This window comes from Dasypus novemcinctus, chromosome 7 (genome assembly GCF_030445035.2).
Source record: "Dasypus novemcinctus isolate mDasNov1 chromosome 7, mDasNov1.1.hap2, whole genome shotgun sequence".
Lineage (NCBI taxonomy): Eukaryota > Metazoa > Chordata > Mammalia > Cingulata > Dasypodidae > Dasypus > Dasypus novemcinctus.
Window position 1 is genome coordinate 16451164 of NC_080679.1, and position 12625 is coordinate 16463788.

At 41.4% G+C, this 12625-nt stretch overlaps 1 protein-coding gene across 4 annotated transcripts in view; it reads right to left on the bottom strand.

Annotated features, from left to right (window-relative positions):
* The window catches only part of COL4A3 (collagen type IV alpha 3 chain), a 157694-nt gene that overhangs the window by 37990 nt on the left and 107079 nt on the right, over positions 1-12625 (bottom strand). For all 4 annotated transcript variants that reach the window (XM_023587511.3, XM_004453877.5, XM_058300012.2 and 1 more), the window contains 8 exons: positions 12085-12177; positions 11405-11509; positions 9298-9395; positions 8593-8743; positions 8073-8186; positions 6921-7088; positions 4203-4292; positions 3763-3897 (listed from right to left, as the gene is read on the bottom strand). In XM_023587511.3, coding sequence (XP_023443279.1) covers positions 3763-3897; positions 4203-4292; positions 6921-7088; positions 8073-8186; positions 8593-8743; positions 9298-9395; positions 11405-11509; positions 12085-12177 — 954 coding nt within the window. The remainder of the gene's footprint in view (positions 1-3762; positions 3898-4202; positions 4293-6920; positions 7089-8072; positions 8187-8592; positions 8744-9297; positions 9396-11404; positions 11510-12084; positions 12178-12625) is intronic.

Consider the following 12625-nt stretch of genomic DNA (forward strand, 5'->3'; position numbering starts at 1 on the left):
TTTCATCATATACTTTTGAATTAAATTTTTAGAAAACTTTAAGGATAAAAAAAAAGCCATTTCCTGACAGTTTACATTCTAAGAAAGGTGACAGTTTCCACCACTGTGGGGTTGGGCAAGTCTGTATTCCTTAGGGCAGGCCACAACTGGGAAGTTGGATGAAGGTTTTCCATGAATTCCCCAGGAGAAGCTGGCTGAAGTAGAGATGAAAATTCTTCCTTCTGCCAGCTGAAATTGTAAGGCCTTCAGCTGGTTAGATGAGACTTCTCTTATTGGTGAAGGCACTCTCCTTAGCTGATTGTAGGTGTAGTCAGCCGTAGATGCCCTTGACTCACTGATGATTCAGATCCATGAAATACTTTCACAGCAACAACCAGGCAGGGTCAGGTTGGTGCTTGCTTGACCAAACAACTGGACACCAGGACCTACCCAAGTTGACACATGAACTTTACCATGACAGCTGGATTTTCTTTTCTTCTTTTTAAAATGTAAACTATGACCTATTTAAATTTCAGATCATTGGGAAACTGAGTATTTGCACCTGTTACATTTGCAGAAGCTGAAAGCAGTCAAAGAACATACTCAGCAAGCTGCTAATGTATCTCCATTTAAGACCTGACTTAACACTGGGTTTCTCTGATAGGACAAGAGGACAAAGTGGCCCATGATTTTCGTGGGACTCCCTTTGTACTGTGGCTGAGTAGAACACTGCAATTACAAAGGAAATGAGAACAAAGTCCTCCAGGAGAGTAAACCAGAATTTCTGGTTAAAGCATTCTCTCACATGGGTTTATAAGCATATTCAAATTCTACTAGGAAACAACCTGTGTGTTATGTAATGCCAGCTGCTAGACATTTTGCATAGAATTGGAATGGAACCGTGTCTTTGACTTTTCAGGTAATTTTATGTGCAAGGATATGGTTAATTCCTTGGTGTTTGAGGCCTACTCCTGTAGACGCTGTTAAAAAAATAACCCCCTTAGAAAATCTACACTCGAAGAGACAGAATATTTTATCTGGGCAAAAGGATAATTTAACTCATGAAACTCAAGAACACAAGAAAACAATGACAACAATAAAGATAATTTCCTTGAATATAGTCAACTGGAAAGGTCAGACATTTTCTTACACAAAACATTATCACTTTCTCACTCCTCCAAAGAAACCCAATAAATAATTTTATGGCAAAAGGGCTTAGATCAGAACAGTAAGTAAAAACTTGACCCCTGGTCCCTGGGAACACAAGTCTCAGCTCCCTCACAGGAACACTGTTGTGCCAGACAAGAATGTCAATGCCACCCAAAGCTTGGGCTGTAGCTTTGCATTTTGCAAATGTGAATGACGGGTTACTGCGTTGTTTCACAGAACAGTTCCAACAGGTAAGGCCTGGGCAATGGGTCAAGCTAGAGAGGACAACATGAGAAGTAGTTTCCCACAAGGTCTTTGACCTCTGGCCAGTGCACAGGTTTGAATGCTGACGTCTGGCTTCAGGCCTCTTCTCTCCCTGGCTTTAAGTCTTCTGCACCCATCACGCTGGGAAGAGCTCGGGAGGGCTCTGGCCACAGCAGTGTTTTGCCAGGATTCATCTGCTATGCGCTCCGAGACGAGGTCCTGCCTTTAGCCCCAAGTGGTCAGGGCGAGCACCCCCTCTTCTGCAGAATCCTGCACCACGCTCTGGCCACCAGGTTCACCATCCCGGAGGAGCGGGACAGGTGGGGCCTGGCAGCATGGTGCCCGCGAACCTGGGAGCTGCAGCCCTGACGCGACCCACGGTTCTGCCAGCCCTGCAGACACATTTTCCCACTGTTCCTTCCCTGCTATGAGAGTTAGGTCTGCAAGTCAGTAGTATTTTACCCAACAGTTCTCTGTCTTCCTAAAGTTACCTGGGATTGGCCACTTTCTCCATTTGGAAATTTTGATTTTATATTGCCTGTAATTGATCATATAATAAAAACTGCCACAGAAAGTGCAGATAACCTGCAATAATTGGAATGGGTTGACAATTAGCTTAATAAATTTAACAATTGGCAATATTTCTAAAAATTTAATTTTTAATTAAAAATACTTTTTTTTTTAGCAATTATTCTCCAAAGGATCTTGAGCAGGTAAAGCAATTTTTTGATGCAGTTGAAAAAATCACCCTGGCAGCTGACAAAGTAAAGTAGAATTTAGAGTGGAGGTTTCAATTTCAGCCGGGAAATTTTAAAAAATTGATTTTATTATATTCCCTTTCTTTTTATTTTTATTCCTTCATATCAGTATAGTATTTGATTTATTTATTTTTAAGATTTATTTATTTATTTCTCTCCCCTTCTCCCCGCCCCCTGCCCCAGTTGTCTGTTCTCTGTGTCTATTTGCTGCATGTTCTTCTTTGTCCGCTTCTGTTGTTGTCAGTGGCACGGGAATCTGTGTTTCTTTTTGTTGCGTCATCTTGTTGTGTCAGCTCTCTGTGTGTGCGGTGCCATTCTTTCACGCTGGGTGGCTCTCCTTATGGGGTGCACTCCTTGCGTGTGGGACTCCTCTACACGGGGGACAATCCAGCGTGGCACAACACTCCTTGCGCGCATCAGCACTGTGCGTGGGCCAGCTCCACACGGGTCAAGGAGGCCCGGGGTTTGAACCGCAGACCTCCCATGTGGTAGACGGACGCCCTAACCACTAGGCCAAGTCTGCTCCCTGGTATTTGCTTTAAAAAAACAATTTTTTTTTATTGTGGTAACTTATAATCAATATGACATTTCCCATTTTAACCACTTGCAATTCAGTGGTGTTAATTATATTCACAATGTTGTGCTAGCATTACCATTATCCAATACTAAAACTTTTTTATTACCCCAAACAGAAACTCTGTACCCATTAAACATTAACTCCCCTTTCCCCACCCCCATATCTGTCCCTGGCAACCCATAATCTACTTTCTGCCTTATTAATTTGCATGTTCTAATTATTTTATATAAATGTGGTCATGGAATATTTGTTCTTTTGTGTCTGGCTTTTTTTTACTCAATATGTCTTCAAGGTTTATCCATGTTGTAGCATGTATCAGAACTTCATGTATTTTTATAGCTGTATAATATTCCATTGTATGTATGCACCACATTTTATTTTTCCATTCTTCTGTGGATGGACACTTGGGTTGCTTCCCTCTTTTGGCTATTGTGAATAATGCTGCTGTGAACATTAGTGTACAAATACCTGTCCGACTTCCTGTTTTCAATTTCTAGGATTACCTAGAAATAGGATTGCCAGATTAGATGGTAATTCCTTGTTTAACTTTCTGAGGAACTGCCAATCTGTGTCCAGGCAGGTTGTTGTTGTTTTTTTAGGAGGTACTAGAGATTGAACCCAGGACCTCATACATGGGGAACAGGTATTCAACCACAGAGTTACACCTGCTCCCTCAGGCAAGTTTTTTAATGTGATATTTTCTAAGGGTTTAATTTTTGCCATAATTGGTAAAAAAGGATTTTTGAGGCTTATAATTTAAACATTAACTAGCAACAATATAAATACAGACCAAAATGCAGAATTAACTTAGAAATAAAAAGTTACAGATTAAGGAGGCAATGGATTATTGCAGAAGGCACACAAGACCCAGGTCTTGTCCAGTTTGGCCGCCCACCTGGCTGTGTGACCTTGGGCAGGCAATGTAGCACTGGCCCCTGTAGTTCTCAGTTGTCAAGGGAAGGGGTTTGTCTGGATAATTTTGTAGGTCCAGAATCAGCTGTGATGTTCATATTCTAAACCTAAGAAATTCTTTACCTTTGGAACCGGGCTCTCCTTTGTCTCCTGCTAAGTAGGATATTTGAGAAGGCCCAGGAGTGCCTTTATCTCCTTGTTCCCCTTTGGGCCCTGGGGAGCCTCTCTTCCCCTTTACTCCTAGAGCTCCAGAGCTGCCTAAGAAGAAGAGTGACAACGTCAGTTCCTTGAATTCTTTAAGCAGTTCATAAGGATTCGAATTAAAGGTGCCAAGAACATAATGCCTTATTCCCCAGAGCAAGCAGCCACATAAGGCTAGTGTGCAAAGCCTGCTGAAAGAGAACACGGTTCCATTCCAGTGCGAAATAGGAGTAAACAGCAATATCGAATACATAGTTCCATCAAAGCGATTTTCCCCAAAGAATGAAATGAGATTTATTATCATGCTGGGTAAATGAAGTTGTGCATGTTTCCTGAGAGCTGGAAGGCATTCCATCGCTTACCTCTCGGTCCTGGGGCGCCTGGGCTCCCAGGAGCCCCCGTAGGGCCGATGTTTCCAGGGTAGCCCATCATCCCAGCCATTCCTTTTGGGCCTATGGAGACAGCAGAGAGCAGCGCAGGTTGTACAGAAGGGCAAAACAAAGTACTCAATAAAATAACAAATAAAATAGCACAGGAGAAGGGAAAAGGAAATAACATAAACTAAAATACAAAATAAAATAGTGACATAAACTTTGAAATAGAGCTCGGGAGTTGAAGGAGTGGTTTCTGCAATTAGGAAAATATCCATATATGTCTATGAGATGGGTCAGCCATAGGCTTTTTACATCATCTATGTGGAAGTCATTGGTAGCAAATGACACTTATCGACAAGAGGAGAATATTTTGAAGTTTTAGAGCCTTTCTTCTTCCAAAGCTTTCTAGTATAGTCCCCGATTTTATTGTCTTTATAGTACATGTCTCTAGTTGAACGTGTTTTATGAAAGTATTTGTTATCTGTTATTGTCTCTCACACTTTGGAAGGTGGCATCTTGTTCACTGGTGCATCTGTACCACCTAGACAAATGCTGGAACATGGCCATAGGTCAATCATAATAATGAAAATAATTTGATGATTAAATTATTATTTTGGGCTCTTCTTTGATGGTGAGAACAGTGAGGTCTTTTTGCCATAAGGAAACTGTTGGAACGTTCTCCCCAAATATACAAACTATAAAAATAGCTGTTGTGGTTTGAAGCTATATGTACCCCAGAAAGAAATGTTCTTAAAATGGATCTATTCCTATGGGTGTGGACCCACTCTAAGTAGGACCTTTTTTTCCCCCAAGATTTATTTCTCTCCCCTTCTCCACTCCCCCCCTCCACCCCCTCCTTTGTCTGCTCTCTGTGTCCATTTTCTGTGTGTTCTTCTGTGCCTGTTTCTATTCTTGTCAACAGCACCCGGAATCTGTGTCTCATTTTGTTGAGTCATCTTGCTACGTCAGCTCTCTGTGTGTGTTGTGCCATTCCTGGGCAGGCTGCACTTTTTTTGTTCTGGGCAGCTCTCCTGACGGGGCACGCACTCCTTGTGCGTGGGGCTCCCCTACACGGGCGACACTCCTGCATGGCACGGTACTCCTTGCTCACAACAGCATTGCACGTGGGCCAGCTCATCACACAGGTCAGGAGGCCCTGAGTTTGAACCTTGGACCTCCCAGGTGGTAGGCGGACGCCCTTGGACCACATCAACTTCCCTAAATGGGACCTGTAGATAAGGCTACTTCAGTTAAGGTGTGGCCCACCTCATTCAGGATGGGTCTTAATCCTTTTACTGTAGTCCTTTATCTATGGGGTGAATACAGAGATAGGGAAAGAAACCCAGGGAAGCATGAAGCTGAAAGCAACAAAAACTCAGAAGAGAAGGGGGACAAAAGAAACCAGCAGATGCTACCAGGTGCCTTGCCATGTGGCAGAGGACCCCAGAATCACTGGCAGCTGGTCTTTGGAAAGAGCATCGCTTTGATGATGCTTTGATTGGGACACAGCCTCAAACTGTGAACCAATAAATTCCCATTGTTAAAAGGCAACCCAGGCGGCTGACTTGACCTAGTGAATAGGGCATCCGTCTACCACATGGGAGGTCCATGATTCAAACCCCGGGCCTCCTTGACCTGTGTGCAGCTGGCCCATGCGCAGTGCTGATGCGTGCAAGGAGCGCTGTGCCATGCAGGGGTGTCCCCCACGTAGGGGAGCCCCATGCACAAGGAGTGTGCCCCGTAAGGAGAGCCGCCCAACGGGAAAGAAAATGCAGCCTGCCCAGGAATGGTGCCGCCCACATGGAGAGCTGACACAACAAGATGACGCAACAAAAAGAAACACAGATTCCCGTGCCGCTGACAACAACAGAAGCGGACAAAGACGATGACGCAGCGAATAGACACAGAGAACAGACAACCAGGGTGGGGTGGGGGAGGGGAGAGAAATAAATAAATAAATCTTTAAAAAAAAAGGCAACCCATTTCATGGTATCTACTTTGAGCAACTTAGCCAATTAAAACAATGGGCATGAAATAAAAAGGTCTATGAGGGAATACTATGAACAAATATATGACAACAAATTAGATAACGTAGACAAAATGGACAAATTCCTAGAGAGACACACAAATTAACAAAACTGACTCAAGAAGAAATATGAAATCTGAATGGGCCTATGACTGTAAGGAGATTGAATTAGTAACTTAAAAACTTCCCACAAAGAAAATTCCAGGTCCAGAAGTTTTACTGGTAAATCCTACCATATATTTGAAGAATACCAATGATTCATAAACTCTTCTAGAAAGTATGAGAGGTAGGTACTCTTCCAAACTCATTCTATGAGGCCAGTATTACCCTGATTCCCAAACCAGATGAAGACATCACAAGAAAAGAAAGCTACAGTCCAATATCCCTTTTGAACATAAACGCAAAAGTCCTTCAACAAAGTATTAGCAAACCGAATTCAGTAATATATAAAAAGGGTTACACAGCAAAAAATAGCCACATTCTATGAAATGTAAGCATCCCACCACAACCATTCTCCTGCCTCCTGGCCACAGGTCCCTTACAAATAATTCAGAAGAAAAAAACTTATACTAACTCAAAGAAAAGAGTCCAAAGCCTTTGCCCTAATCTGCCTTCTACTTTCAGGGAAGTGTGAAAGAAGATACAAAAAGAAAATTGAAAGCACAAAAAAGAATGGATACCTGGTGGTCCTAAAAATCCTTGATTCCCTGGATATCCTTTTTGACCAGGTGGCCCTATCTCACCTGGAGGACCTGGCATTCCTGGTGGCCCAGGTTCTCCAGGAAATCCTGACCTATCCAAGCCTGGAATTCCTGGGTCTCCCTCTGGTCCTGTTTTTCCTTGTTTGCCTAAGAGTGAATGAAAAAAATGAATGAATGAGAGTAAACAAACTAGTGCTTTCTCTATTAGCTCCAGAAATATTTTATGGCTCTAAATATTTAGCTGTGTCACTCTGGGTAAACCTCACATTATTTTGTGTTTTTTATTTCTTTGTTTCTTTACTTTTGGCCCCTCTGTAAAAATTTCTATGATCCTTTGTGGCTATAACATTCTCTGCTTCAATGATTCATGCAAAAATAGAAGCAGAAGATTTGGATTTCTTTCCCAGTCCTACACCTGGGACTGCACTTAACTTAAAGTCTTTAAGCTGCTAGGGGAAAACAGAGCCACTTTTCTGCAACTATTAAGGTCTTAGCAAAAACTATTTATGAACGTAGAAGCTGTATGGTAGTTCACAGGCATTAACTGAGTTATAAAGGATTTTTTTCCCCAAAGACGGTTCCCCAGATGTAGTTGAGAAGTGCCATATGAGATTAAGTTTTCCATTATCTGCAATATCTACACTGCATGATGTACATTTATGTTCATGCCTTTTCTTTTATGTTGATTGTAAAGCAGTCAACTACATACTTTAGCTTATAATATGTTAAACTGAGATCTTTGCATACATTTATTGTTTATTAAAACTAAGAAAAAATTTACTGCTTTAATATATTTAGTATGTATTAAGGGTAAATATTTTTCTGAGACTTTATATGTAAACATAAATATATATATAAATGTACATATTTTCTTACATAAAAAGCACAAGCCAGCTCACTATATTAACCTCAGATCTCTTATTCTACAGTAGGTACACACTGCTGTTTGCCACCGAGCCGTGTCAGCAAGGTTTCTATTTCTACATTAACATTTCCCAGTAAACAGTGATCAGGACTTGCTGCTGGACAGTTCCCAGCACCAACTTTGAGGCCTCAAGCTTCAAGTGCAGAGCAGGTGTAACCTACCACTTCCCAGTCTAGAGACTGATTTCAAGGAAATACCCCTCCTACCCTGTTGCCCTTTCAATCCATTTAAGCCTGGAAGTCCTTGGGCTCCCCTGGGACCCTCTGTGCACCTTCCTGGGGGGCCTTTTTCCCCAGGTGGTCCAGGTTGTCCTGGATCCCCTGCAAAAGAGAAACCAAGAATACGTTCAGGTGTCACAAACCAAGGTCCTGGTAATGCTAGCACAATCATTCCTCTGGAACATCCCCTGTCCCCAAATCAGATCTGAATTTAGTACCATAATACGACTTTTATACTGAACACTCAACAGAAAAATACAGGAAGGGAGGGAGGTAAGGAGAGGAAAGGAAGACAGGTGAGGTTGAGTGGGAAAATAAGCCCCACAGATTCTATTTATTAAAACAGTAAATAAAATAATAGATATTATTTATTATAGATAATAGATATTATTTGTATATTAGAAGTTGTTTTGAGAAGGACTCTTCATCCCTAAAAGAGCACCCACACATTCTATTCGCTGCACTGGCTGAGTTCACCGTGATGAAACATAATCAACTTGTCTCGTACCTTGTGGTCCATCAAGCCCTTCATTTCCCGGCCTTCCAGGGAGACCTGGCAGTCCAGGGAGTCCAATTTCTCCATTTTCCCCAGAATGGCCTCTTTCTCCTGGAAAACCTGGTGCTCCTGGTTCTCCAGGCAGGGCTAGTCCTGGCTCTCCCTAAGCACAGAAATTATGTGAGTTTTACTACATGATGCTTCCAGATTTTTATTGACCACTGACTCCACTTTAGGGCTATTTACTTGAAACCCTCTGCTGTCAAGGCCCTTTTGCACAGCTACCACCATTCCATCACCCGTCCTTTTTTAAGTTTGGTAGCTAACTTTTCTATGGAATTATCCCCACTTTGGTAGGAGATTGACCTTAAACAGAAAAACCTAGATGCCTTTACACTTGATAGTTTTTCTTACAGCTATTCACATTTCTTCCCAGAGTTCTCTCATTTTACTCGGAATGTTTCCTAGGCCATTAACAAGAAATAGAAAGATGACCTTGTCTTCTAATACCTTCTAATTTCCTTTCTCAAAGGGAGGGATAGTCCAGAGAAACTTTTTTTTTTTAATTTAAGAAACAAAGATATTCTTCATCATCATCAAAAATACTGATAATTTCTACGCTATAGGCCTTCCTGCCCAATGAGGGGGCTCCTGACTGGCCGACAGTAATTGCCCCTCCTCTCATCCATGTTAGTCTGAGTTTTACTTCTCTCGGACCTTGGCTCCTGGGAGGCCTGGCTGTCCAGGTAACCCAGGCTTTCCCATTTCTCCAGGGCAACCTGGTGATCCTTTTGCCCCTGGAAATCCTCTGTCTCCTACAGAGAGAAAGCAATAAATATAGGATTAGTCTTATTAAAAGATTCTGGGCAGTGTCTCTTATTTTTTTTTTTAAGATTTATTTATTTATTTAATTTCCCCCCCTCCCCTGGTTGTCTGTTCTTGGTGTCTATTTGCTGCATCTTGTTTCTTTGTCCACTTCTGTTGTCGTCAGCGGCACGGGAAGTGTGGGCGGCGCCATTCCTGGGCAGGCTGCTCCTTCTTTTCACGCTGGGCGGCTTTCCTCAGGGGCGCACTCCTTGCGCGTGGGGCTCTCATGCGGGGGACACCCTTGCGTGGCACGGCACTCCTTGCGCGCATCAGCACTGCGCATGGCCAGCTCCACACGGGTCAAGGAGGCCCGGGGTTTGAACCGCGGACCTCCCATATGGTAGACGGACGCCCTAACCACTGGGCCAAAGTCCGTTTTATCTAATGTTTTAATGAGGCCAACAGCTAGAGATATTTCATTAAACTCTATGCGATGAAAAAACCTACTACTAAATTAGCAATTTAAAAAATTCAATTCCAAATCACATGGCATTGGTTCCATTTTAAAACATTTACTTTCTCCATTTTTGTTGTTGTTTATAGCTACAATTTTAATTGGGCAATTCTTCAAACCACTGATACCGGTCGAGCATTTGACTGACTTTGTTTTGGAGGTATAGTTTATGTACAGTATATATAAAGCCAGGTAACTTTATACATGTGAATATATTTATGTCGCCATAACCCAGATCAAGATTTGGAACAATTCTAGCACCCCAAAGAACCTTTCTCCACAGGACTGGCTCAAGAGAATTAAGTCCTAATGCCCTACAGCATCCATTTTATGTCATACATTAACATCTCTCATGCACTTACAATGGTACTCTCCTTGGGAGAAAAAAGAGTCACAGACATCACTTTTTGTATTCTGTGGTTCAGAAGAAGAAACCTGGTTGAATAAGCCTTAATTCAGAGATTTCCCTTGTGCCCCTACCTTCACCAACCTTTACTTCACAGCTGGTTCAATTCCATGGGACTCCTTAGGTTCAACTGTAAAATTTTGAATCTCTACCTCCAAGGAGCTCTTGGGTTTGTTCTGGTTCCCATACGATTACAATCTAGGATGCAGCTTGCTTTGCAAGTCCCAAGAAGAACCAGGCAAAAATACAGGCCAGACTACATTACTCCAGAGACCATAGAGAGGAGAATCAAAGCCATTCTCGGGACCACACGTGAAACATGATCACATATTCCTTTCAAATGCTCATATAATAAGATCACTATTTCCACATTTGGACAGATTTGATATGACAAACATTGATGACATATTAATCCAAGAGATGAAACACCAAAAATGGGTTATATTTTGACAAACATTTAAAATAATATTGAAGGGAACATAAAACTGTCATAAAATCTGCTATCAATGAGGCAATCCATAGGCTGAAATTACTCATATGTTGTCCTGAGGAGGACTTTAATTTACTCATGAGTGGGAAACCTTAGGTTATTGTTTGAGTTCTCAACATCTGGATTTCTTTGGGGGTGTTTCTCCTTAAATGAGAAGCAGAAACTTTTCCTAAAGAAAAATAAATTCTGTAATTTTTTAAAAGAATGCATAGGGAAATCAGTTATTTGTGATTTTAATAGTCCCTTTTTGTGACTATAAAAGAAATGTATAAAATAAAGGAATGTATTAATACAGAAAAATGCAAAATCTATTTTAAAAATTCCCATAATCCCATGATCAAGAAGAAACCACTATCACCATTTGGTGAATCTCCTTCTGGATTTTTCTAGGCATTAAAAAAATATGATTAAGATGAGGTTATATAAATACATATAAATTCTGCTTTTTGACCTTAACATTATTGTAAGATTTTTTTTTTCACATTTAAGACTCTTGGAAAACATAATTTAAAAGGATACTATGAACGTTTTCTGTGTTATTCACTACATATACTTATATGTTCTTAATGTCTACATGAACCTTATGTTTTAAAATTTTTAAATTTACCCTTTGGTCCAGGAGGCCCAGGAAGTCCAATTCCTGGCATTCCTGGTTCACCATCAGGCCCAGCAAGACCCGGATCATCACATTTTCCCATGGATCCCGGAATACCTTAAAAACACACACACACCCACATCACCAATTTGCTTTTCTCTTGTCTTAAAACAAAATGCCTAAGTCCTCTGTGTCATCCCAGTCCTCTTAGGAAATTAAGAAATAATCATAACGTAACCCCAATTGTATGCCTTTCCTCCCAATGGACTATTCATTAGCTGCAAGGAATTTTAAAAATAAAATTTAACTCCTAAAAAAAAATTCTAGGTATCTTGAATTATATAAAGTCTTCCTCCATGTAAGCAAAATTAAATTTTAGATCATGTTGGCAAAGATATTAAGTTTACTAATGAAAAAGCTGTGGAAAATATCCTGCCTAACCCCTGGGGAACATTGCTTTCTCTCCTATCAAAAATCCACGAGGGCTGCTCTGCTCTTAAAAACTGACATCAGTTCTTCTTTGGAATCAGAAGCACCAATGGGAATAATTTGGTTGACCTCAAAGGACCTCAGCAAGTCTCCTGCTTGCTTGTTTGCTGTCTGACAGGGCTTTTGGAGAAAAATGACTGTATTTCTTCTGTATAGCGGGGACAGTATGTTGTCAGGAGAGTCAGACCTCCTGACATACTCACCAGGAGGGCCTTGGGGGCCGGGCTGGCCAGGGGGCCCCGGAGGCCCTGAGGGACCTGGACCTGGTGTTGAAACGCCGAGTTCTCCTTTAGGACCTTAAGAAAACATGTGATAATAAGACTGGTGTTCACACCATAGTTTTTCTTTGTTCTTGGGGGGAATAATGTGACTTTAAGAGGTTTGCAAACATGTGCCAAGGAAAATAAATAGACTCTGCATCTCACAGGTTTCAAAACTAGCTTAAAGATGACCGACTCCCAGAAACTTTCTTACTTCAACAACAAATATAGGCAGGTACTTGCTTATCTAAGTCTTGCTTTGATTAATAGCCCAATATGCTGGTTTGTTGAAAAAGAGCCTACTCTAAGCAATTGAGAATATAGAATTGAGCTTAAATGTTGATGACTACTGGTAGGAAATTTATGTACTGGGTGACTAGTTTTGATGGGAAGGCAACATGGTCTATTGAAAAGAACATGAAGCATGGTCCAGAGGGCTGATCTGGCTTTGAACCTTGTTCCTGCAGTTTATAAGATCAGTGTG